Source organism: Littorina saxatilis, linkage group LG6 (assembly GCF_037325665.1).
Source record: "Littorina saxatilis isolate snail1 linkage group LG6, US_GU_Lsax_2.0, whole genome shotgun sequence".
In the NCBI taxonomy this organism is placed as follows: domain Eukaryota; kingdom Metazoa; phylum Mollusca; class Gastropoda; order Littorinimorpha; family Littorinidae; genus Littorina; species Littorina saxatilis.
The window spans coordinates 17,583,442-17,609,348 of NC_090250.1; the positions used below are offsets into that span (position 1 = coordinate 17,583,442).

The 25,907-nt window shown below is 43.0% G+C and overlaps 1 protein-coding gene across 1 annotated transcript in view; it reads right to left on the bottom strand.

Annotated features, from left to right (window-relative positions):
• Positions 1-5,924: 5,924 nt before the first annotated feature.
• Positions 5,925-25,907, bottom strand: part of LOC138968639 (rho GTPase-activating protein 6-like) — a 131,897-nt gene continuing 111,914 nt past the window's right edge. The window contains exons 5-13 of the mRNA XM_070341236.1: positions 19,569-19,722; positions 19,086-19,182; positions 18,403-18,586; positions 17,523-17,578; positions 17,182-17,332; positions 14,678-14,829; positions 13,434-13,616; positions 12,673-12,770; positions 5,925-12,397 (exon numbers count right to left, since the gene is read on the bottom strand). Of these exons, the coding sequence (XP_070197337.1) occupies positions 11,473-12,397; positions 12,673-12,770; positions 13,434-13,616; positions 14,678-14,829; positions 17,182-17,332; positions 17,523-17,578; positions 18,403-18,586; positions 19,086-19,182; positions 19,569-19,722 (2,000 nt within the window). The 3' untranslated portion in view covers positions 5,925-11,472. The remainder of the gene's footprint in view (positions 12,398-12,672; positions 12,771-13,433; positions 13,617-14,677; positions 14,830-17,181; positions 17,333-17,522; positions 17,579-18,402; positions 18,587-19,085; positions 19,183-19,568; positions 19,723-25,907) is intronic.

Here is a 25,907-nt window from a genome sequence, read left to right on the forward strand (position 1 = left end):
GTATACACATTCTGGAAGTTTATTGAAGAATTTATTTTTCGTACTTTAGAAATTAAGATTGTTTTGAAAGTTAGTGATGTTTTATTTGGTATGCATTTTGTAATGGTGAAAAAGGCAACTATGTATAAATTGAACCACATTATCTTAATCGGAAAGATGTGCGTTAATATATATAAAAAAACAAATTCGTTTTTACCGTTGGAAAGTATTTTTAATAGGCAGTTACAGATAAGAAGCATTTTTGTGTGAGTGTTCGAAGAACAAAACGTTAAAAAAAAGTTAGCTTGTTGTACTCGATAAGTTGTATTTAATTCATTGTATGAGATATTGTTAACTAGCATTTGGGGCCCGGCTTCGCCCAGGTGTTTCTCACTTCGACTCTAATGATCAGGCATGCCTGCATGATAAGAGTTATCTCCTTTCAATGCATACAAAACTAAGAGTTACCTCCCTTAGCTTCTAGACATTTCCGGAACTGTCCAGTTATTTTTTTCTTTCTTCATTTCTTCCCCTCATATGAGCCATACAGAGTCTCTGATATGGCTGGCATCATGTGCTTGCTACAGGTGAACGGTAGGCATTACACTGGCCTTGCACTATATAGACTGTATTCAATAAAGGGGAGGTCCATAATCTGAGAAAGGAAACAATGAATCAAGAAACTAAAACCCAGGTGCACATCTGTGGCTCCTGAGCAGTATGCATGCACAATATCTTGTCCTTACCTGTTGCCATCTCTGAGGTATGGCGACCACAGACAGACACACACACTTACATCCAGTTTTATATATATACAAGACTCTGTGGTACGTTCAGCAACTGCCAACACATTTACATCAGGTGTTGGCAGGGCCCCACCACCATCGGCGCACCGCCAGGTGTTTTTATCCTGCTTTTAAACACTGCCCAAACTCGAGCAGTTGACACCTCCAACCTGGAAGGGCATGCATGTATAGAAAGTTTTTAAACTCCGTCACGCTGCGCTCTCTCGCCCATTGCGACGACAGCCATTATTGGCTACTGCAATGTACTACATCCAGATCCAGATCCAGATCCAGAGAGTATGTGTGTGTGTGTGTGTTCGTGCGTGCTTGCGTGTGTGTGTGTGTCACGTGTATGTGTGTGTGTGTGTGTGGTCGCCAAAGGTCAGAGACGGGAGGGGGTAGGAAGACTGTGTGTGTGTGTGTGTGTGTGTGTGTGTGTGTGTGTTTCTCTCTCTGTCTGTCTCTGTCTGTCTGTCTGTCTGTTTGTCTCTCTGTCTGTCTTGTCACATATTGATATTTTAGGACAGAGAGAGCTAGTGTGTGCGTGTGTGAATTCTCAGAGACATATACAGAAAGCGCGATTGTTGTTTTGAATGATCAAGTGTAGATCTATATGCAATCTGTTTCTGTGTGTGACAAGTGCGTGTAATTCTTTCGAGTGTTTTATCTGTACGAGGGCATGAGAATTCTCTTCAGTTTTGCAATCGTGCTGATACGCCGCGGCTTCGTGCTTTGATCTGAATACTCCGGAATATGACGTGAACCTGCTGAGGGATGCAGACGCGGCTTGTGCTTTGATGTGTTGTAGACGAAATGTAGCCGTTTTAGTAGACATGCAGTGATGACATCGAGATTGCTATAATTCTTTTTTCTTTTAGGGGGTAAGGAAGGGGTTGGTGTGGTGGTGATGGTGGATGATGGGGGTGCTGGGGATGGTGGTTGGGTTGGTGTTGATGATGTAGGGCCAGTGGGAGTGGTAGTTGTGGAGTCGGCGGTGGTGGTGGGAATGGGGGTGGTGGTGGTGGGGGGGTCGGATCTGGGGATTGAAAGGGGGGGGGGGGGGGGCAAGTTTACTTTTTTTTTAGAAGAGCCAAGCCACAACTAAAAGTTTCTCTCTTCGGGGGGGGGGGGGGGGGGGGGAGGCGGAGGCGGATTGGAGGGCTGGCATAAAATTGTTTGAAAAAAAAAACCACCACGCACACACACACACACACACACACACACACACACACACACACACACAATGTGGAATTCCACTAGATGGGTGCCGGATGCTTTCTCTCTCTCTCTCTCTCTCTCCCAGTCTCTCTCTCTCTACTTCACACACACACATACACACACACACACACACATACACACAGGCACCCACACACACACACACACACACACACTCACACACACACAAACACACACACACACAAACACACACACACACACACACACACACACACACACACACACAAAATGTGGAATTCCACTAGATGGGTGCCGGGTGGTCTCGACTCCATTTGGGTCAGCACTTGTTGTTTTCACCTTATGTCAATGTACATTTCATGAACATGTAAAATAGGAATAAAACATTGTTTAAACCAACAACAACAAAAAAATAATAATAATGGTCGAAGTTAGCGGATCATGAAAAATGCGAGCTTCAATATCACCAACTTTGAAAATGGCAATTTCCATGCTGGTCAACTTGAGCCGAATATACTACATGTATAGCAAACGACAGATCCTGCAGCAGACGACAGATCTCAGAGATCTGTAGCAGACGACTGATGAGACAGCCTTGTTCTATTGAACCATATTTAGCAATCAATGCTCTAAAAGCGATAACAAATGTACAAAACTATAAGCATACTGTTTTAGTGTAAGTTTTATTTTGTCGCTCAAGATTTTGAATCAGGATGTTCTCGGGATTTATCTAAGCGGTTGCCCATGAAGCGTACCTCATTACGACAACTTTACTATTGTGCGCCTTGAATCACTACTGTGTGTCTCTGTCGCTCTCTCTCTCTGTCTCTCTCTCAGTCTCACCGCGTCGGACAACTCACAATCTTCACTCAGCTCTATTCACCCAAACCGATTATGTACAATCTTTGTTGTTTTCTTTATTTCTTCAATGATAATGTTTGTAGATCGTTAGCCAAACGTCAGTTCGACTTTTATACCGCAGAATATCTCAATCGTTTTGCTGAAAAAAAATAGTCCCCGAGTTAACGATAAATATGCAGATGACCTCTAAATTATTCAAATGTACTCTGAAATCAAAGACAATGACCAATGACAGGTGAGATCGAGACTCGGTTGTGATGGATAATTCATATGGTTGTGATGGATTATCCAGAATAATCCCCTCTACTGCTAACAGAGACAAAGAGGCAGGTCATGGGATAAGTAGAGGTTACACGCCGAGCTCTCAGTGATTATCAAAAATAATGGTCGAAGTTAGCGGATCATGAAAAATGCGAGCTTTAGCGAGCTTTTTCATGACCGCGAACTGAGACCATTATTTTTTATAATCACTGAGACGAGGTGTGTAACCTCTTTATTCCTCCTTTCTTCAGTTATTCAAAGAAAAGAGGAGTTTTTTTGCGAAAGTTTGATCGAATCCTATTCACTCAACCAGTCAACCTGCACAGGCGATCGATTAATGCGCGGTTGTATAGTTCCGTGCAAATCATTCCATTCTGTTAACACTTCTTGTCAGTTTTCCTATTTTGGACTAAAATCAAGTACACAGATATGCTGTTATTCTGCTGTGGCGGCAAAGGCAGATATTGTGTGTTCTGTATATGTTTTGGTATCGCTTAGGATAATGTTCTTTCGTCAAATGGGACTAGCAGACGAACTTTTGCACCCGTGTTCCAACGTTAAAAACTGTATTAAGTTCAGTTTTCTGGGGAAAATAGTGTATGAAACCGCTTTATGTTGTTTAAATTGATGAGATGTGTGCATTTGGTTGCGTGTGATCTGTTTATAAAATGAAATATTGTTGAAAACTGACCGTCGGATTGCAGTCTGTTGTCGAAGAAACTGAGTGAAGAGAAATTTGAAAGGGGAAATACTCTTGTCGCTAGACAAAGTATGAGAGTTACTTGCCTTGGAAATTTGCTTGTGATGAACGTTCGTGCACAGCAGACCTAGATTCAGAAAACAACCAAACTCATGGATTTTATATGGAGATTCATGTGTTCAAGCCTGTAGTTGTTAATTTAAATGCGGTATGTTTGTATTGTTTGCTCCAGAGATGTATACTTCGTACATTAGAGCGTTCGGAACTTTTCAGTCGCAAAAGTAGTACCGACGCAGAACAGCTTCTCAACCCATTGCGCTATCGAGGATTCAGGCTGTTGCTGGGTCGTTATTTGTTTGGTTGCTGGGTGTTTATCGAAAAGTAACTAGCTCTACAAGTTTACAGAGGTAAAGAAGCAGAGGGGGGAATAATTATTTCTATCGTCGGTTTGTATGTTCTATTCACGTTCATGTTAATGTGTGCGTGCGCGCGTGCGTGCGTGCGTGCGAATGTAAAGGCATAGACAGTTTGAATAAAATAAAACGGGTATGAATAAATGACAATGCGTGGAAATATTCTGTGCACGCAGTTAACCGGTTGTTACCTCCCTTGAGTCTTATGCAGATCGGGTATGTGAGCCACCGGGCATACACAAACAGACCTGAAATTAGCAGAAACGAATCTGAGACGTAAAAATAGTCCAGCTGGGGTTGAAACCCTTTGGACCAGCAAGATCAAACCCATGAACACACACACAAACTCACACGCAAGCACGCACACACTCTCTCCTTCTCTCGTTCTCTCCCTCTCTCTTCCTTCATCCTTCACAACCGATCGAAAAACTCAAAATGAACAACATGATTACAAAGTATGACTTTCTTTTATTTGATATTTGCATAGGTCCGTCAGCCCACGAGGCTGCAGACAAAACATTGTTTGAATAGTATTATTATGATCCTTTCACGATTCTTGCCGCTGGAGGGTCACCAAGTCAAAACCACAACAAAACAAATATTTAAAAAATGGAAAAGCAAAACTTTTCTGTTTCTCACAGTGTTGCCAAGAATGCATCAGAATCCAGCATCTTCACAGTTATAAGGACCATGCAACAAGAAAAAAGAAAGTAACACAAAAGTCAAGCAATCAAGCGAAACTATATAACAGAAAAGGCTTCAGGGGTTTGGCATTGCACTTGTTCAGAACGAAAAGAGGCTGACTAATAAACAGATATTTGTCGATAATTACGGAAATTCAACCTCTCCCCTATTGGACATTCTGGCCTATTGAACCTAATTATTATCCTTCCTTTATAATCTTTTTTATGTTTTTTTTTCTTCTCAAAAGGTTTTAAATGCAACCCCACGTTTAAAAATCACACTTTTGTTGTTGTTGAAGTTTTAAAAACTCTGTTTTGTTGGTTTGAAAATAACCTCTTCAACAAGTGATAATATTCAGCATGCAAGGGGATTAAAAATGCGCCCTTGACGCAATTTCAATACGTGTCCGGGGCAATGAAGTAGGCTGGATCTGATGTATCCATGGCAGCACAAACAAACTTCTCGAGCAGAAATTGTATAAAAATAATGTGTATAATATGTCGAAATGGAAACAAAATAACACAATACATTCAACAACCTTCGTACAAAAAAATACAACTTTTCACTTCAAGGAAGGAAACGAAAAGTAACTTGCACAGTTCGGAATAGCTATGTACAGACACTTGGCAGTATTTTTCTTTCACCTTTTAAAATCTGAAGGGGAAGGGTAAAGGGGGAGTTGTGGGAAAGCGGAGGGGGTGGGGTGGGGTAGGGGAGGGGGGGGGGGGGGGGTGTTGCACACACACACATTCAGATGTGTACAGGGGACTGTAAATATATACACAACTTAACAAACAAACAAATAAACAAACAAACAAACAACAAAAAGAAACCAAAATAACTCAATTTAATTGACAATCAAAGGTGCTTAATTGCAATTAAAATGCAATTATTAACGTCACTTACATTAAATAAACATACAGTTTTTACTGTACATAGCCGCAATACAGGTATGCAAGGCCTAAAATAAAAAATAGGTGTGGTTACGGTAACCCGACCTACCCTATTTTTAGGGGCCAACCCTATAACTTTTTATTACATTTGTCAAAAAAAAAAAAAAAAAAAAAACGCGAGTGCAGAAAACGCAATGAAAGCGAAAGTGCTCGAGTCGCACACTTATTTCCCTGTCAAGTAGGTTTAATTTGCACACATTAGAAAAAAAAGTTAAAAAAATAAAAAGTGATTGCCTACCTTCCTACCCTATTTTTTTGTTGGCTATGTTACCTTAACCACACCTATTTTTTGTGTGTGCCTAACAATGTTATTTTTCAGGCGAAGGTATACAGCGACTTAAATACTGTTAGTATAAAATTAATGTACACAAAGTATTTGCACAATCGAGTATTAGACATTTGAACCAGTCTTGAGTTGAAAACTTGAAGTAAGATGGTATTACATGTTAAGTATCTTGCATATTATGTTGTTTTTGCATATTAAGTTTGAAGAAAATGATTCAGAAAAATATAATGTCATAATTGTTTTGTTCTCTGCAAAAATAACAGAACTAGTTGAAATACGAAATCATAAAAATTGAAAAGTTTTCCTTGATAACTGCACTCGAAACTTTGTTTCTTTCTGAACTCCATGTACCTAATTAAATACTTTCTTTTGTTCTTTTGTACTATTTTTCAAAAAAGTTAAACTTGGTCAGATATATATTGACTCTGTAGTACAACTGTCCACAGCCGTATTGGAAATGGTGCTGTGTTAGGGTGTTTGGAGTGAAGGTTGGGGGGAGTAAGTCGTCTTTCTACCAGTAACAATATTGTAAATATTTACACAAAACTGAATCGAGTCTTTTTCTCATTAAAAAACAGACCAAAAACTGCGAAAGAAACACACCAATCAAATTCTAGTGCCTAACAATGTTATGCTGTTTTTAACCCGCATTTCCAGTGAACACATCACGACTAGAAAGTTGCATTGAAATCTTTGTTCTCGTAGAACAAAAATGTTAATCTATTTGCGATCATGATAAACGCTCAAAAAGCAGAGCACAGCCGTACCAGATCACCCGAACATCATTATCAAAACTACTTTTGAGGTAATTTAAACAAAAGAGAAAACTTGCCATTCGAGTAAACCCAAAATGTGTACTTCAGAACACGTGATCTAACATTGAGGTAGTGTGCTAGACTCTAAATGCAAAAGCAGCAAATTTAAATTTAACGTCGCGACCGGTTAGACCATCTTGTACAGACCATCTTGTATAGACCACCAACCGTCCAGCCTTTTACATGGGATAAACGCATCCTTCTAAAAGGTCTTCTTGGACACATAAGTTTACCAAACAAAATCCACAGCTTGCGTGCTTTCTGTGTAGAGTTGTAATTGTTTGCTGAGTTGGTTCGTAACCTACAACACCGACCAGTTGCAAAATTACCTGAGCAACAGAATACCTGTACTGCACAGATAATAGAAAAGCTGTTAGTTTTTGCGTAAAAGCCTAAGTGGAAGGATGCTCCTATCCCATGTAAAAGCCTGGATCCTCCTATCCCATGTAAAAGCCTGAATCCTCCTATCCCATGTAAAAGCCTGAATCCTCCTATGCCATGTAAAAGCCTGAATCCTCCTATCCCATGTAAAAGCCTGGATCCTTCTATCCCATGTAAAAGCCTGAATCCTCCTATCCCACGTAAAAGCCTGAATCCTATCCTATGTAAAAGCCTGAATCCTCCTATCCTATGTAAAAGCCTGAATCCTTCTATCCCATGCAATAGCCTGAATCCTCCTATCACATGTAAAAGCCTGAATCCTCCTATCCCGTGTAAAAGCCTGAATCCTATCCTATGTAAAAGCCTGAATCCTTCTATCCCATCAGTGTAAAAGTCTGAATCCTATCTCATGTAAAAGCCTGAATCCTCCTATCCCATGTAAAAGCCTGAATCCTATCCTATGTAAAAGCCTGAACTCTTCTATCCAATGTAAAATCCAGAATCCTCTTATCCCATGTAAAAGCCTCACGGTTCTGTAATGGCGAATGCGATCTTTTACACTAAAAAGAAGGTAACCTGAAAACGACGTTCAGTGCAAAGAATTAGAGAGGGAAAGATGGGGGGGGGGGGGGGGGGGGTGTGGGTTGGTGGCAGCTTCAAACTCCTTAAACTAAATTTCAAAAAGGAACTTTCATACATTGCACATTGCACACCAAATACTTTGATCGCCACCTGTGCGTTGATAAAATGGACGTAACTAAAATCTCAAAGAATATACGTGACCCTCCACCACGGAATGAGTCGCATGTCACCTTTGCATGATTTTCATATTTGTACATTTTTCTAAAGAGTTTTTTATGCTCTATCCAGTGGTGAAACCCGTTTTAGAAAAGAGCGAAAACTGTTTGAGTTATAAGCCTGTGACTAAGGTGACCCTCACACTGATACCAGACACTCCCCGGACTTATATTAAGCCTAGCGCAGAACCGCGCGAGGTGACATGCGACTCATTTCGTGGTGGAGGGTCACATACTATATAGTAATTGTTAAGCACTCTTAACATTATTTCTTAGTTTTTTTTGCCCATTCAAGTTCGTACTCCTGGGTTTTATATATATATATATATAAGAAAGTAACGATGGTTAAATGTTTGCATAGATTAAGGCCAGCAGTAACTCAATTCGTGGGTTAAAACATTTTTTGCACACTATATCTTCAGTCAAATATACAAACTTAAAACCCATACTATTCGACGTGAGAAAGTTACACTACTCTGCACTGCATACATCAATTTAAAGTGTGAATTAACATTCCAAGAACAGTGAGCACCTTTCGATAAACATAGAGTCAGAATGCAAAAAAAAAAAACAAAAAAAAAATTAACAATGCATTCTCTGTAGCGTAATATAAACAAAATATATGTGTGATTCGTACAATTCACAGAAATGTATACATTTTAAAATTGACATAAGCGTATGCTTTTCAGTAACATGAGAGGAAACATTATGACCATTACACATTTTGAGCAAAAAGAACGCTTCATCTTTTTTGTGGTGAAGCTTCCGCAGTGTGAGCATTTTAACTAACTAGTCGCTTCAACTACTGAAAAAGAACCGATTCAGAATTTGTCAGCCATTTGAACAACCGACTCTGAATTTGCCAAGCAATTGAACAACGGATTTAGAATGTGTCAATCATTTGAATAACGGAGTCTGCCATGAACACTTACGTGATCCTTGAATTCAAAAGTCAACAGGCAATTTCTGATTTATCTGTTTGTTTGTTTGTTGGTTGGTTGGTTTGTTGGTTTGTTTGTTTGTTGGTTGGCTGGTTGGTTGGTCGTTTGTTTGTTTGTTTGTTTGTTTGTTTGTTTGTTTGTTTTTGCATCCGAAACAGCACATTTTGTTTAGAGAGTTGAAAGCCTTAGAATCTACGTCATTTTCTCCAACTGGGTTTTAATTTCAGTATTCATGTTTTGTTTTGGTTTATTTAAGATATGACTCACCTGACTAAATGCGCTATACGTCATTATGTGCGTGTAACAAGAAGCGATACACGAAAATACAAAAAGGTAGTAATTCAGCAGTATCGATGACTTATTTAGTTAGTTACAAACTTGACATAGATTCTGACTAACACAGTTATGTGAACAAACCAGACAAGACAACAATTAAAAGCAGCATACACTGTCCTCGTAACTGTAGAATAACTGCGATAATTATACATTCCACACGCGTCAACTCCGAATAAATAGTTATTTTCTTTTTACTGCAGAAGGTCAATCTAATGATTGTCTCGACATAATCACCACACAGTAACTATTTTTGTCCACCTCATACTATGTCCACACTGTCCAGATTTGTGTGAACCGTGTATCAAACTCTACGTCCTTTTGTACTCTTTCTTTTCGTTTGGCTCAGGTCTGTAGAAGTTCACCTCCTACCTCTTACGATGGAAAGTCAAGAAGTTGAAGCCACTCTCGCACAAGAAATCAACAAGATGATTCATCCAGAACTGCCGTTTGTTTTAAAGACCATCACTGGTACCGTGTATTATGCCACAACTCATGAGATTCTCTTTCTTGAACGTGGGCGCTATTGGCATTTTTCACGACACTGATATGGCCACAAGTCTAAGTGCCATGCATGGGCGCGATTTGCGTGGCTTTGAGTGTACTTGGCTACAACTTGACGAAGCCACTTGTATTCAGGGGGTCAGTTTACCAAATGTGAACCAGATCACAAAACGTCCAAAAGTCTTCGCTACACAAGAAAAAGCACAACCTGTCTCACCATTGCTTAACAGCAGTGTCAGCGCACTATCATGAAATGAGCATTTTGATTGGACTGTCGACAGTGATTAATAAAATCCGCTGTCGCAATTTGTCACAAATGCACACCTGCTTTGACGCAAAAAAAAATTGCCGCAAGTGCCAAGTCATATTTTCTGTCTGAAACCATCCTTTCAAACCACTCTGAGAAAAAGACGTTGTGTGAATTCCATTGTCACTGTGAGCAGATGCGTAGATGGTGGCGAAAAACACACACACTGAACTTGACTCGTCTAGCCTTCGTACAAAGGAAGGTAAGTAGTTTCTCTCAATCAAGTTATTCCCCTTGACCAACGAGGAGCCGACTGAGAGGTAACCAGGTGTCCTCTGTTATAAATCTCTAAGCAGTTCTTGATGGCTTCGGCAGACACTGGGAAACATACTGAACAGAGTACATCTTTCTTCACAGAAATGCACAGGTTTGTACTTCCATCATGCTGTGCAAATAAAAAATCTCATGTACGAACCAACTAAAATACTTCAGCATGGTGGGGTTGTGCCATTGAGAAGTTTAGATGGTTAATCATTGCGAATAAAGATCAGTCTGCTGCCCCCATGGTATTATCATCATTATTGTTGTTATTACACTTTTGCCTCATTGAGTAGCAAGCGCATTGAACTTCTACACTAATATTAAATTTCCACTTGCATTGAACACACACGGGCCGGCTGTGTTTTTGTTGAAGAAGAACGACGACGAAGAAGTTGAACGAAGTCCCACAAAAAAAGAACTGTGGTCAACAAAAAGAGATTGCACTCTCCTCACACTTACACTCTGCTCTTTGCGTCTGTGTTGAAGAAGCAGGAACACCAGAACGATGTCCAAGGCAGGAAGAAGGTGACCAAATCAAAGAGATTGCACACCGCGTGCTTTGCTCGACGTGTCCTGCTCTCACTCATGGCTGTTCACACCAGCACAGAACCGCTTCTAACGTTGAAGACTACCCAGAGCAACGTCAAGAACTCATCTGTCAGTGTGACCAACGACGAGATTGCACTCCCCTCAGCGTCACACAAGCTGTGTGCTGTTCAGCAGTTTCCGCTGTCTCGTGGTTGTTCCTGCAAGAACAGATCCGCTTCTCGTGTTTGGGAACAAAGAGAACGATGTTAAGAAAGAAAAGCTGTGTCAACACAACGAGATTGTACGCTCCTCACACTAGCATCTCCTTCTCCCCGCTCTCTCGTGTTGAGAAAGAGAAGCTGTGTCAACACAACGAGATTGTACGCTCCTCACACTAGCATCTCCTTCTCCCCGCTCTCTCGTGTTGAGAAAGAACTGGGATGATGTCCCACGAAGAAAACATTATGACCAACAAGAAGAGATTGCACGTCAGACTAGCGTTTCTTGTTCGGCGTCCCCCGCTCTGCTGGGGTTGTTTCTGCCCGCCGTGATCTGTTCCCAGTGCCTCCACCGTTCCCGCTGCCACTCCGGGGAACCCACAGTAGCACTAGCGCCATCGTCGTCGTCGCTCCGAGATGAACTGGTCAGCAGGGGCCGACTCCTGGAGTTGGACTGGACGCGGGAGGTATGGGAACGTCGCGGGGCCGTGGGGGAGGACCCTCGAGACACGGGAGGGGTGGGAAGGACCCAGTGTCCCGACCCGTCCGAGGCGTGTCCCCCCGAAGACGAAAGGTAGCTGCTTGAAGCGCTGGAAGCCCCGCTGTTCTCGCGCAGGTAGGCGGGCTTGGGGATGTTGAGGCTCTCGGCGTAGTTCTCGGAGTAGGGCCTCTCGCGGGACAGCGTCACGTGGGCCGACAGCGGCCGCGCCATGACCCCGGAAGCAGTGTCCTGACCCCGCCGCCGCCGACCGGAAGCGGAAGGCGACCTCAAGACCACTTCCGGGCTCTCCTGGGAGATGGTGACTAAGGGTGGACGCGGCATGGACCCAGACACGGACCCAGACCCTGTGCCTGATGTGGCCCTCGGTGACTGGAACGGAGCACTAGGCGAGTCCTGAGGACTGGGAGAGTGCGAGACCCTCTCCTCCGACGCGCTGTCCAGGCTGCACACTCTCCTCCCTCCATCAGCGAAGGGGTGAGAGGAGGTGGTGGGGGAGGGGTGGGCGCACTGCGGGGGGTCAGTCCAGGGGTCCGCGCTGCGGGAGACACGGAGGGGTTGGTGATGGTGTACCGGGCCTTTCCTCCTGGCCAGGCTGAGCAGGTCAGCGTCACTGTTGGCGTTGTGTGGGAGGGAGAGGGGGGGATCCGTCTCGGATTCGAACACGCTGCACATCGACTCCGGGTCGGGTTCGATTCTGCAATGTGACAAACACAGCATGAACTCTGTGCGTCAAGTACACTGAACCTAAATCAAGTCTGTCGCATAACAAAACAGCCAGAATGTGTAACAGGTTTTGTATTACTTTTGACCACAAACCTCTCTCGTTTTGTTTTGTGTGTTGATGTCTTTTTCACGCTATTGCTATCAAATATAACTGTTTTCTTATCTTCTTGGTGTAGAACATTTTTAGAACTAAAGTCTCCAAAACTTGCTGAACGGAAAATAAATTGAAAAGGAATGGTTACTTACTGGTTCTCGTTGGAGAGGCGGCGCAGAACCTTGTCCAGGTTCTCGTGGTCTGCCTCCATCATCAGCCTTAGCACCTCATCACGCTGAGTCGCCGTGATCTGCACAGAGAGAACCAGTGTTAAAGATATACGACACCGATTTATGCACAGCCTGGCGGCGACATTGCAATTGATTTTCTTCTGCTGATGTTGCGTAGTCACCGAGACAGACTTCTTTTTCGAAATTCTTTGACATTTCCTGGGAGAAGTGACACGATGCTTTACGTGACGTGATGCTTTTCATTATGACGTATTCTCTACCTCCCCCCCCCCACCCCACTTTCGACGTCAGAGATGTCATTTTGGAATACAGGACCAAGAAGAGAAGTCTTGGTTTGTTCAGTCGACGTTGTTTGTCATTAAGTGACTTTGAATGGCAAAGGAGTTTATAAAGTACAACAGGACATTGTCAATGTGTGGTTCTCAGATCTTAATTGTCTTCACATGAAGACAAGACAAGATAAGACAAGACAAGACAAGACAAGGCAGGGCAGGGCAATCAATCAATTTCAATTATCTCATCATCAACAGAAATACAGTGGCTTAAAAAAAGCCATTGGCACAGCTGCAATTGTTTCTTAGTTTCTGTACCCCCCACCATTTCGCCTTCTGTCGATTCTAACATCAGCAATGCCTGTGTAAGTTCTTGAGAGAAAAAAAAGAAAATCTACCTTCTCAAATACCAACATTTTCAAATCAAGATCAGTAGAATTTGTCACTAACCTCAAAAAGCTCCCAGTGATTGTCGATCATGTCCTTAACGACCCCAATGACCTCTGATGTCTGCTCGGCCTGTACGGCGCATTCCGCCATGAACTGTTTCTCGTTGCATGCGCGTGCGCGGTGCAACACATTGGGTCCAAACAAGGTGGCCAGGTTGTGAGAATCCATCTTGTTTCCCGGAACCTGGATAAATAAAAGTTTGATACATGAATAGAAATTGCAATTCATAATGAGTACATGTATGTTTACATATATAGTTTTGTTGTGCATTTTATTTTCTGAACTTGGATAAATAAAAGTTCTCGTCCGAACACCGAAGGTAGGCAACGTGCGCAGTTTCAGCGGCACAGACGACGCACTGCATATTATTGATGCTGCGATAGGGATTATGACGAGTACTTGGCCTGTTTTCCTTTCACGCAACGTGTAGTGGGCTGGGACAATCTGCAGCGCGTCGTCTGTCCTGCTGAAGTTACAAAGGTGAGCGCCAGGCCTTAGTACTTGGATGGGTGATCGCCTGGAAACACTGGGTGCAGTTGGCAATTTCTTCTTGGAGCGGGAGTGGCACAGTGGTTAGAGCGCTTGCCCCTCACGCTGGAGGTCGTGAGTTCGTTCCCCATCCGGGGCGAATACAAATACATGTAACACATTTTTCCAAGCCCTCTCAAGTTCACCAAGCTAGAAATCAATCAATCAATCAATGACGCTTATATCGCGCATATTCCGTAGGTACAGTTCTAGGCGCTCTGCAGTGATGCCGTGTGAGATGAAATTTTATACGGCCAGTAATTGCAGCCATTTCGGCGCATATTTACCTTTCACGGCCTATTATTCCAAGTCACACGGGTATAGGTAGACAATTATTAACTGTGCCTAAGCAATTTTGCCAGGAAAGACCCTTTTGTCAATCGTGGGATCTTTAACGTGCACACCCAATGTAGTGTACACGGGGGGGGGGGGGGGGGGGGGGGGGGGGGGGGAGGGGGTTCTGCACACAAAGTTGACTCTGAAAATAAATTTCCGCCGAACCTGGGATCGAACTCACGCTGACAGCGGCCAACTGAATACAAATCCAGCGCGCTACCAACTGAGCTATATCCCCGGGAAGGAGATGTGCATCTCCCTTATAAAGCTGACCCTAGAAAAGTTGAGATTTGTAGCATTTTGCCCCCTATGGTCAAATATATTAATGGGAATAATATACTTTAATATACTGGTCACTGTTTACTGGACACTGTACGTACCTCCCGTCCATGGCGGTCAGTGGAATCCACGGAATGTCGGTGGACAGTGGCCAGGAATCGGAGCAGCGCCCACAAGGTGTCGCGGTTGGCGGCCGGAAGTAACGTCAGCAGTAACCGCACAGCTTCCGCCTGGATCTCTCTATCCTTGATTTCTGCACACAGTGAATTGAAATGTTGCGTGTGATATGCTCTTAAACTGACACACATGAGTGTGAGCGAACACAAAACTTGAACACAGTGAAATATTTTGTGTGATATGCGCTTAATATAACGGAAGTGAGCGAACGGAAAGCTTGCTGCGAAACGTCTGTGAAGTGAGAGAAGAGAAGTCACTCTTCGGCGAAACCTATGTCGTACGTAAGACCACTTTTCGGAGATTATTTAATTTACACGTAAGAAATTCTGCATTATAAATATATGTTTGTTCATTTTAAGGCCTTTTCTTTTAAGACCCAGTTCTTTCAGATTCTCAGAGTTTTGAAATAGAGAGAGAGAGAGAGAGAGAGAGAGAGAGAGAGAGAGAGAGAGAGAGAGAGAGAGAGAGAGAGAGAGAGAGAGAGAGAGAGAGAGAGAGAGAGAGAGAGAGAGCAAGTGTATGCCAATCGAAACAAAAGTACAATACCCTTCTGACAAGAAAGAAAACACCTCCCACATCCAACTTCGCGGCCCAAGGGAAACCAAGACAATGGCCACATCACAACACTCTTACATGCTCTCACACTTTCATCATTCTTATGCTAAAGTCCCCTGTTACCGGCGGATCTGTTAGCGATCCCGTAGCAGATGACTGCTGTTGTTGGAATAAAACAAAACAACGATGAGGACCATAGGGTAAAGTGGGGACTCCACTCATGAGGCATTGACCTCTGCCAGTCGCTGTTAGTGAAATATATACAGTGGAACCCCCCCCCCTTTTAAGACCTCCAAAAATCTGGGAAAATTGGGTCTTAAAAAGGAGGGAGTCTTCAAATAGGGGTAATTTTACAGAGGTTGTGAACAGAAAATCTTACAAAACAAGGTCTTAAAAAGGAGGGAGTCTTAAACTGGGAGGTCTTAAAAGGGGGGTTCCACTGTACACGGAGTACAATGAAAACCCCCTTTTAATACCCCCCGATTCGTGACTCCCCCCCTCCTTTTTAAACAGGTCTGGTCTCCCAGAATTAGCGCGACTCTGTTGCTGCTAGCTTTCCCTGAGAGGAAGAGACCCGAATTTCCCAGCGATGGGATAATCATTTGATGAAAAAATGGATTTTTTGTTGGTTTCCATAATTTCTGTAAATGAACCTCCATTTTACGATTCCCACTCTTTTAAGATCTATTTTTTCTCTCAGATATTTCACCGTAGCACAAAAGAAACTACTCCCCTGGAGGCCAAGACCAAAGACAAAACCTAATGCATACCTACGGATCACGATACATGTTTGGTGGAGTAAAACGGATTTCTGAACTTTTCCTCTCTGACCCCAAGCATTGTTCATGCACAAAACACATTCTCCCTCAAACATGGAGACCAAATGCTAATCTGTACCCAAGGGTGAACACGCAGGGTAGGTCACTCTCGCGTCAAATGTCAAGCGGTCTAGAGTGGTCGCCCGTAGGTGTTGTTTTGCGGACGTGGAAATGGTTCCAGATGTCTGGGAGGCCATTGAACCTGGAGAGGTACGGACTCCCAGGAATGTCTTACCATGCTGGGGCCTATACACACCTCAATGTGTTTTCCATCTTAGCTGGCCACTGAGATGGAATGCTATTTCTGCCCACAAGCAAGACCCTTTCCCCACCAATGCATTGTACTGTGGAGAAAGACAAGTGAACTGTTTGCACAACTTGATGGGGAAAAACTCCCACTTTGGATGCCTCCCGAGTCAAAAGGGAGGGTGCTTGTATGAGTGTGCTTTAATGACGCATGTTGAGAACAAATAATGGTTTTTTTAAAAAGCTTTTTGTTTTCAACTGCCAACGTGTTTCCGCCGACAAAGAGGATTGTTTTTAATACTCGCACTATACTTACCAACTATTTACCGACCAAACAGAATGCAGTTAGTATTTCTCTGTATATTGTCGGCCGTCTTTTCTTGCGTTTGCAAGAGTGCAGAACACCTACGAGAAGAGAGAGAGAGAGAGAGAGAGAGAGAGAGAGAGAGAGAGAGAGAGAGAGAGAGAGAGAGAGAGAGAGAGGGAGAGGGAGAGGGGAGGGGGAGAGACAAAAAGAGACAGACAGAGACAGACCGAGAGAGGTTCTCACAAGTGTTCTTGCTTTAAGTTTAATGCTATTAACAGAAAATATGAAGACTGCTGAACAGTTTACAACGCTGAGCTTTGTGTCAGCTAACTGTTTGGCTTTCTTGTAATGCTGTCAAGAAAAGAAAAGTGGACGTTATCATAAGACCTTACTGTCCCTTGTGAGAAGGGATTCGGGCAGATTCACTCAACAGCATCGGAAGCAACAACAACCACAACCACAACAACAACAACAACAACAACAGAGCTGCCAAAAGACTTACTGCGCGTGGCGACAAAGGCAGGGTAGAGATCCCTGGTCAGAAGAGGTTCAGGCAGATCCCTGAAGAACTCCTTGAGGAGCGCCCCCACATCGTGCGGATTGTGGTCGTCAGTGAGGACCACGTCTTTGCCAGAGTCAAACTCTTCCCGCAACTGCGAAGCAAAAAACAAGAAATGTTAGTTAATTGAACGTTTCGTTATACTTTGTTATATTGTCGTAAGTTTTGTGTTCTATTTTATTTTGTACATTAAGGTTTTTATGTTTTTGTTAATATGCATTCAATGTTAAACTAGTGCGTTTTATTCATAACGAAGAACTGTATTTCTTTGAAACACATCTTACCTGTTTTACTCGTTTCTTGGAAGAACCAACTCGAAAGATTCCTAGAACTTGGAGACCTGCAAACAACGGAAACAAGAGCCTTTAATACCAATGCCTTTGGTAGTAAAAACAACACACACAGACACATGTCGGGAAGAATTTTTTTTAAATACACATAATTACCGTGTTTATTCGAAGTCAATCGACAACCCAGCATGTTTTGAACTAGAGCGCTGTTTGTGCTTCAATGAGTCGATTAGCAACAGTAAGTGAACGCAATACAGTTCTTTTAAACATTAATTGCGATAGAGATAACAATATATAGACTCAAAAGCCCTCCTTCCGGTATTCTTTCCCTTTGCCCCCCCCCCCCTGCATCGCCACCGGCCACCACCAACACTGGGATGAAAAAAAAGCTTTTCAATCAAAAATACCAAAGACGACCACACTTTTGCGATTTAATGCGATGGAGAAAACAATATAGCCTCAAACGCTCCCCTTTCGGCATTCTTTCAGTTATCTCCCCCTCGTCACCCTCACTCCCTCTTCTCCTCCAACACCGCCAATGATAAAACAAAAAAAGCTGTTTCAACCATAACACAAATACAGCCAAACCTGCCCATAACGACCACCAAAGGAACCGATCATAAAATAATGGTCGTTTTAGACAGGTGGTCGCTATGAAAAGATGAATTATAGAGGGAATAAAACTCGTCGGGGGAGTTTTTCGGGGCGGTCGTCGTGGGCAGGTGGTGGCTTTCGAGAGGCGGTCGCAAGGGCAGATTCAACTGTAACAAAAGTACTTATAAGCTTTTGCTTGAGTTCGTGTCCTGGATGCATATTTTCAACTGTCTCATGTCTTGCATTCTGAATACAATTGTGTTTAAACCGACAAAATTACCATAGGTCTCCAGGTGTTTGAAGCAGGCGTCCACGATGTGCGGGACCTGGGGGGTGGAACCGACGGCCTGGGACGCGGGTCTCTCCCCCTGAGAGGCATGCAGAGCGAGGGCCTCTATCAGATTGGAGCTGGTGTTGCGACTGCTGTGGTCCGACTCTGACAGAGAGTCCGAGCTGGCTGCTCTCTGCAAATACACAATCATCAAATACAAATCCCAAAAACAGATAGACTTGCTATCGTTCCAAAATTCGGAATATAAAATCAAAGAATGGTAGATCAAATAACCAAAGGGAAGTAAGCGCTCTAAATGCACACGACATGAATAATGGAGTAAGCGAGAGTTATACGGAACCAATCTCCTGGCACCTGAGAGTGTAACAAGCATTGACATGAACAAGCGACTTTCATCCTCTTTACTGGATTTTTCCAAGAATGGTAGGCTATTGGAACGTTAAATTCTTGACAAAACAAAACGTAAATGTAACGTAATATTAATAGCGTTCGCTGGAGTTCGTGTCCATGTTGTCATTTGTGTTACTGTGTCTTTCTTTATTTGGTGTTTTACGTCGTTTTCAACCACGAAGGTTATATCGCGACGGTCTGTTACTGTTGAACCATGTTGAAATTGAATAAAGTCTGGTTGAAACCAGTTGTTTTACTATAGTCACGTGATCAGAACTCACCCGCGCGGAATCGTAGATGGCGTAGGGATTGGCTGACGCTGAGGTTCCGTTGTGAGCAGTATTGTCCACTGAACCTTGGGAAGAGCTGCTCGACTTCCTGCCATCGAAAGAGAATTTCTAAATGTAATAATGCGCAAAGCGGAATTAAGGAAGAAGAAGAAGAAGAAGAAGAAGAAGAAGAAGAAGAAGAAGAAGAAGAAGAAGAAGAAGAAGAAGAAGAAGAAGAAGAAGAAGAAGAAGAAAAACAAGAAGCAGAAGAAGGAGGCGGAGAAGAAGAAGAAGAAGAAGAAGAGACACTGCCATAAACTGTGTGTATCTTCCCTTCTTTCTGTCAATCACACACACAAACACACACACACACACGCACATACACACACACACACACATACACACACACACACATACACACACATACACAAACACACACACACCCAACGCCCTCCTCCTCCCTCCTTCCCCCCTCCCCCCTCCCCCTGCACATACCTTCCAGGGCGTGGGGTCAAGACGTGGTCAGCACTGTCGGTACGGGTCTTGAGTGCCGTGTTCTGCGTCCTGTTGCGTTTCTTGGCCAGCTCCTTGTCATTGGTGATACACCGTGACAGGGGAATCCCGAACACCAGGCCTGCAGGCTTCACGTCTGGAGCGACGACACAAAACAATAATAATGAAAATAGCAGTATTAGATGGTGTCTCATCCATGGATACCTTGCTCAAAGCAATGCACGATCAATGCAAACAAAAAAGCAACTTTTTTGAATTATACGACGCAGGCTCTTTGACGTTACCGATACACCGTGACAGGGGGATGCCGAACACTAAGCCTGCAGGCTTCACTTCTGGAGTGAAAACAACACCAAAAATAGTAATAACGATAATAGAGAGAAACATTTAAGTTTTACGCCCTCGCGGCAAAGCCATTAGGTTTTACCCCGACTTTAGATAAGATACACAAGTGTATGCGTATTTAGGTGGTATCAGTCATTTGCACTTATGGCAGAATGGCCAAGGTCTTTTACAAAGGATGTGAGTCCCATTTGCCAGCGATGGTACAATATAGAAATGAATTATGAATCAAAACAAAAACCCACCACGGTATCAATTCACCAACGAAAATTTAAAAAAAAGGAAAAAAACCCAACACACACAGAAAACAAACCCCCACATACACAAAAACAAACAAACAAAAAACCCACAACGACAAAACCTCAGCAAAGGAAGCACCCAGGCGGTTAAACGTGTGTCTCGTCAGGTAAGAGTGTGATCAAATATGCGGTCGACCTTTCTCTGCCTCAGTATTCTTGCTCTTTTTCTTATTTCATGAACCACATAATTTTTGCTGAACCAATCCTCTCAAAGGCGTTTCTTTTGTTGCTCGCCCATGAATGAAAAGACAAAATTAATGGCATCCATGCAAACTATGAATAGAAACATGAAACAAAGACAGCCAAAACACAAAAGGCGATTTCCATCTAGTAATACAAAAACTAGACCGTTAACATTCTACAAAGGTCGCAGCCGTAAAATTATCGACAGCTCCTAGGCCAAAATCATATAAAGAAACGACAATAAATATTCATGATCCCATTCACTGAGCGAAAACGTTATGCTTTTCCGCACCGCATGAGGTCAGCTTTATGGGATTTTTCATCATTCTGCACCAGAGGTTTTTGGACTGTTTATCGTTTAAGTCAAAAATACAAAAAGAAAGGATGAAATGATAACAGAAAGGCTTGACAGATAGATGGTGTGTGTGGTAATGTTACAGGAACGCTCTCAATATGGAAGACACCATTAAGTTTAAGACCAATGCGAAAATCTACATTTTGAGTAGATGAATTGTACAGTTAGCAAATGGCTGAAAAGACTTTCAACACTTGAAAACAAAATGTCAAGACTCGTTCCCATACAACGTCAGAGTTTGATATAGTGTAACGTATGTCGCAAAGTGCAGATCTGTCCATCATAACCTTCAGTATGTTCTCTCTCCGTCTCTCTCCAAAATCTCCCTCTCCGTCTCTCTCCGTCTCTCTCTCTCTCTCTCTCTCTCTCTCTCTCTCTCTCTCTCTTTCGGTCTCTGTCTCTCTCATTCATTCTCTTTCTGCTCCTGTCTGTCTTTCTCCCTCTCCTCCTTTCTCTCTCTCTCTCTCTCTCTCTCTCTCTCTCTCTCTCTCTCTCTCTCATTCCAGCTCGCCCCCCCCCTTCTCTCATCGACTCTTCCCTGGTAACACCCTCCTCCTCCGTGTCTCTCTCCCTCCCAATGGCTTTTCATCTCCGTGTCTGTCCCTGTCTCTCTCTGTCACTCTGGCTCTCTGTGTCTGTCTGTCTGTCTGTCTGTCTGTCTGTCTGTCTGTCTCTCTGTGTGTCACTTTGTCTGTGTGTGTGTCTGTCTGTGTGTCTGTCTCTCCCCCTTCCCTCGCTCACTCTCTCTCTCACTCTCACTCTCTGTCTCTGTCTCTGTCTCTCTCTCTCTCCCTCTCTCTTTCTCTCTCTCTCTGTGCCTGTAAATTGATATCGTGACAGACAGTTTAAGAGAGGAAGAGACAAGTCACATGTCAAGTTCGTCTGCTGTCCACAGTAGCTTCCTTTGTCTCACAAAATTAAAAGACGACGCTTCCAACAAGGTGACGACAGATCCGTCAGTGCAAAATTAACGTCTGAAAAATGTCACGACATTGAAATGAAGTGCATAAGAGAAACGTCGGGTAAAGGGTCGAAAAAAGTAGAATGAAATAATAACATAGGTTTTTGAATGGACTGGTATTCCTCCGAAAACGGCGTATGGCTGCCTAAATGGCGGGGTAAAAAACGGTCATTCACGTAAAATTCCACTCGTGCAAAAAAAAACACGAGTGTACGTGGGAGTTTCAGCCCACGAACGCAGAAGAAGAAGAAGAAGAAGAAGAAGAAGAAGAAGAAGAAGAATGGACTGGTAAATGAAGCACAACTACGAAATATTTTGTGAATGTTTTATGGCTAATTAGTATGCATATTCTAATAACATTCCGTGTAATTACATGACATTGTTTTGTTCTTTATTTCGGAACGTCAGCAGTTTATTTGTTTTTGGAAAAGCAGAGACTGCAAAGAATCAACAGTTAATTGGATGCATTTTTTAAAAATTTTTGTTTAAAACATTATTACTAAAGATCCAGGTGACCAAATCTGGTCGACCTGATACTAGAAATAAGGCTATAGTGGGAAACAGTTCCTTCCATAGTCTTCAGTAAAGGACACACGAACTCGACTTGACACAAGGCGTCTCATAACTTTCGTTCTGCTAATTAACACATTGAAAGCGCTTTGCACAGAACTGAGAAGAGTAAGAGATCAGAAACACCCCTCCCCCCTCCACCTCTCCCCCTCCCCCCCATCCACCCCTCCCCCTCCCCCCACCCAACCCCTTTCCTCTGTCTTTCTCTTTCTGTTTTTTAAGTGCACATTTCCCGTTCATTAGGTAATTAATGGACTTGCTAAATTCATAAAACATGTACGGCAAGTCACTGTTAAATGCAGGACAGAGATTCATCAACCTAAATATGTGAAATAACCTTCGACTTGTGTCAAAGTCATAAGTTTATCTTCCTTTATTTGCTAAATGCGTTTTGCTTTTCTCAGCAGTAAGCCAAGCAATCATGACTCCAGACCAATAATTTCGTCACTGGCCAGCGTGTGTGGGAGTGAGGACAGTATCACTATTGGCATGGGGACACGCAGGGGGGAGGTGGATACAGTGGGGACAACCCAGCTTGACCTAACGACTAAAGGGGGGAGTTTACGTCCTCTCAGAAACTATTTCTATTTGGGACAAGAGTTGGTGATACGCTAAGGAGCTGGTAAAAGTGAGAAAAGAGGGGAGGATGACGGGGTGGCAGGAGTAGTGATGATAAAAGTTTGTTAAGAGGGATAAATTCTTCTTCTAGATAGTGTGATTTAATATAATTGGGTTTGGCACCCGTTGTCTCCAAGAGCATTGGGAATAGGATGTTAAAAGTATACGTTTATTTTCCAAAAAAGTACTTTATAAAAAGTGATAAAATTTCAGAGCCACTTTATAAAATCAAAGGTTAAAACAGGTGATTCAGATTTGTACAGGGAGAGCTTAAAAGCAGATATATACAGCACATAGGCCTTTTTTCATTTCACTTGCAGTTTAAGAAAGCTATCTATGCCACAGTGACGCACCGAACACAGTCGCTCACACAGCTTGACCGCTCATAAAGTGCACAGATGAGTTGACTGCTGCACTCGTCACCTGGCAGGTATGATCCGCATCAAAGACGCCGCCGTGCCTTTGATGTTTGCCGCCGACCTACCTACCGCACGAAAGTCAGTCAAACTATGCCAGTGAGCGATGGAAACCATTGTACTTTTTAGGGTCAAGGAGACGTTTTATCAGTCGCACTGCTTTTGTTTGAATAAATGTTATTGTATTGTTTTTTAGCAAAGGAACAATTGAGTATGAGATATTTAAAGGCGAAGGAAGGCTAGGCAAATACGATTAAAAACAAAACATAAAACAAAACAAAAAACACGGGAGTTGCGTCTCAGTATGTCCCAAGTACACCCTTCCCCCTACCACCCCCCCTCACCTCCTCCCCTCCCCCCCCATTCCCATACGGCATATGGACTGGGTGGCCGAGTGGTAACGCACTTGCGCTCGGAAGCGAGAGGTTGCGAGTTCGACCCTGGGTCAGGGCGTTAGCAATTTTCTCCCCCCTTTCCTAACCTAGGTGGTGGGTTCAAGTGCTAGTCTTTCGGATGAGACGAAAAACAGAGGTCCCTTCGTGTACACTACATTGGGGTGTGCACGTTAAAGATCCCACGATTGACAAAAGGGTCTTTCCTGGCAAAATTGTATAGGCATAGATAAACACGTCCACCAAAATACCCGTGTGACTTGGAATAATAGGCCGTGAAAAGTAGGATATGCGCCGAAATGGCTGCGATCTGCTGGCCGATGTGAATGCGTGATGTATTGTGTAAACAAAATCCATCTCACACGGCATAAATAAATCCCTGCGCCTTGAATATGTGCGCGATATAAATTGCATACAATAAAAAATAAAAAAATAAAAAAATAAATCCCTGCGCTTAGAACTGTACCCACGGAATACGCGCGATATAAGCCTCATATTGATTGATTGATTGATTGATTGATTGATTGATTGATAAGGCCACGTTCTTGTCATTAACAATATTCTTATCCTGGACACGCTTGTAAAATCATTCCACAGGTTACACTCCATGATCCACATCCGTAAGAACAAAGACCGCGCAGAAGTAAAAATAAACTGCCTGTGCTATTATTAAAAGTTTTCTTGAATGTTCCCAACACGTATTCAGCCAAAGGTCTTGTCCGACATGCCATTTACGGACCAGGTACGTCATCAGGGTTAGTTACGAAATGACGTATACTACCTTCAGATGTCGGGGTCAGTGAGAAAAAGACACCCTCTGACGTAGATTATTGCATAACAATACAAAATGAATGATTTTCTACGCAGATGCGAATGTTTTGTTGCTTACGTGGGAAATGAAACGATGTTCAGACATTAGCTGTATAATTTTGGGCTAATGTTAAAAAACAATACTCTCTCTGTCTCTGTCTCGATCTCTCTCTATCTCTCTTAACCTTACCCCCAGCCTCCCCCCTCCCGAGCCCATCCCCCATCCCCACGTAGGTTCATCAAGCTGCAGGCCGTAAGCTAACTCTCTTATCCATGAACTCATCGACACCCCCCCCCCCTTCTTTATGCCTCTTTAACGCCTTTGATAAAACCAGCAAAACACAGAATATTGCTGCTTTTGGCAGAAGAACGCGTAACGTTTTGGTATAAGAAATCTGCCCCACCCCCAACCTTTGTATGTGTGAGTGTGTGTGTGTGTGTGTGTGTCTGTGTGTGCGCGTGTGTGCGTGCGTGCGTGCGTGCGTGTGTGCGTGCGTGTGTGCGTGCGCGAGTGCGTGAGTACGTGTGTGTGTGTGTGTGTGTGTGTGTGTGTGTGTGTGTGTGTTGTGTTTCGTTTGAAGCAGGTGACATTCTGAAAAGTTCCCCATATTTCCTTACCCTTGACCTCGCCCAAAGACGACATATTGTTTACGCCCAAGACGTTGTTAGCTTTTTTTGTTTTTCGTATAAATGTCATGTCAGACAAAATCTGTGCAGTATTTCTGTTTACGACGGCTACAGTTGCTGCGTATGTTTTGACAAGCAGGTGGTGTATCTAGAAGATTCTTGAATGTCACAGTGAATGTGACATTCTTCGCTCGTTCTCGGGAAGGAATCTTGCTACGGACAAAAACAACTGGCAACTGTTTTGTCTTTTAAGCAAAAGATATGTGTAAAATAAAGTCTCCTTTATTTGCTAAATGCATTTTGCTTTCCTCAGCAGTAAGCAATCATGACTTAAAACAACTGGCAACTGTTTTGTCATTTAAGCAAAAGTTATATGTTAAATTCTACATTCTACGTTAAATAAACTCTGTGTAATGTTATTATTCCTGGCAAAATAAACAAAGGTATCCCGTTTCGTTGCAAAAATGTGCAAACTATTTTAAACGAAGAAGACACTTAACAAATAAGCTAGCCCCAAAAACTAAACAACAACAGGGCCGACAACAACAACAACAACAACAACAACAACAACAACAACATTTGACCCTGACCTCCCAAAACTGAACTTTATTTTGCTTGTCCTTGCCCTTGTCGGAATAATCTAGCTTCAAGAACTAAACAAGAACAACAAGAACACCACCAACAACATCACCACCACCACCACCACTACAGCCACAACAATTACAAACATTTGACCTTGACCCCCCAA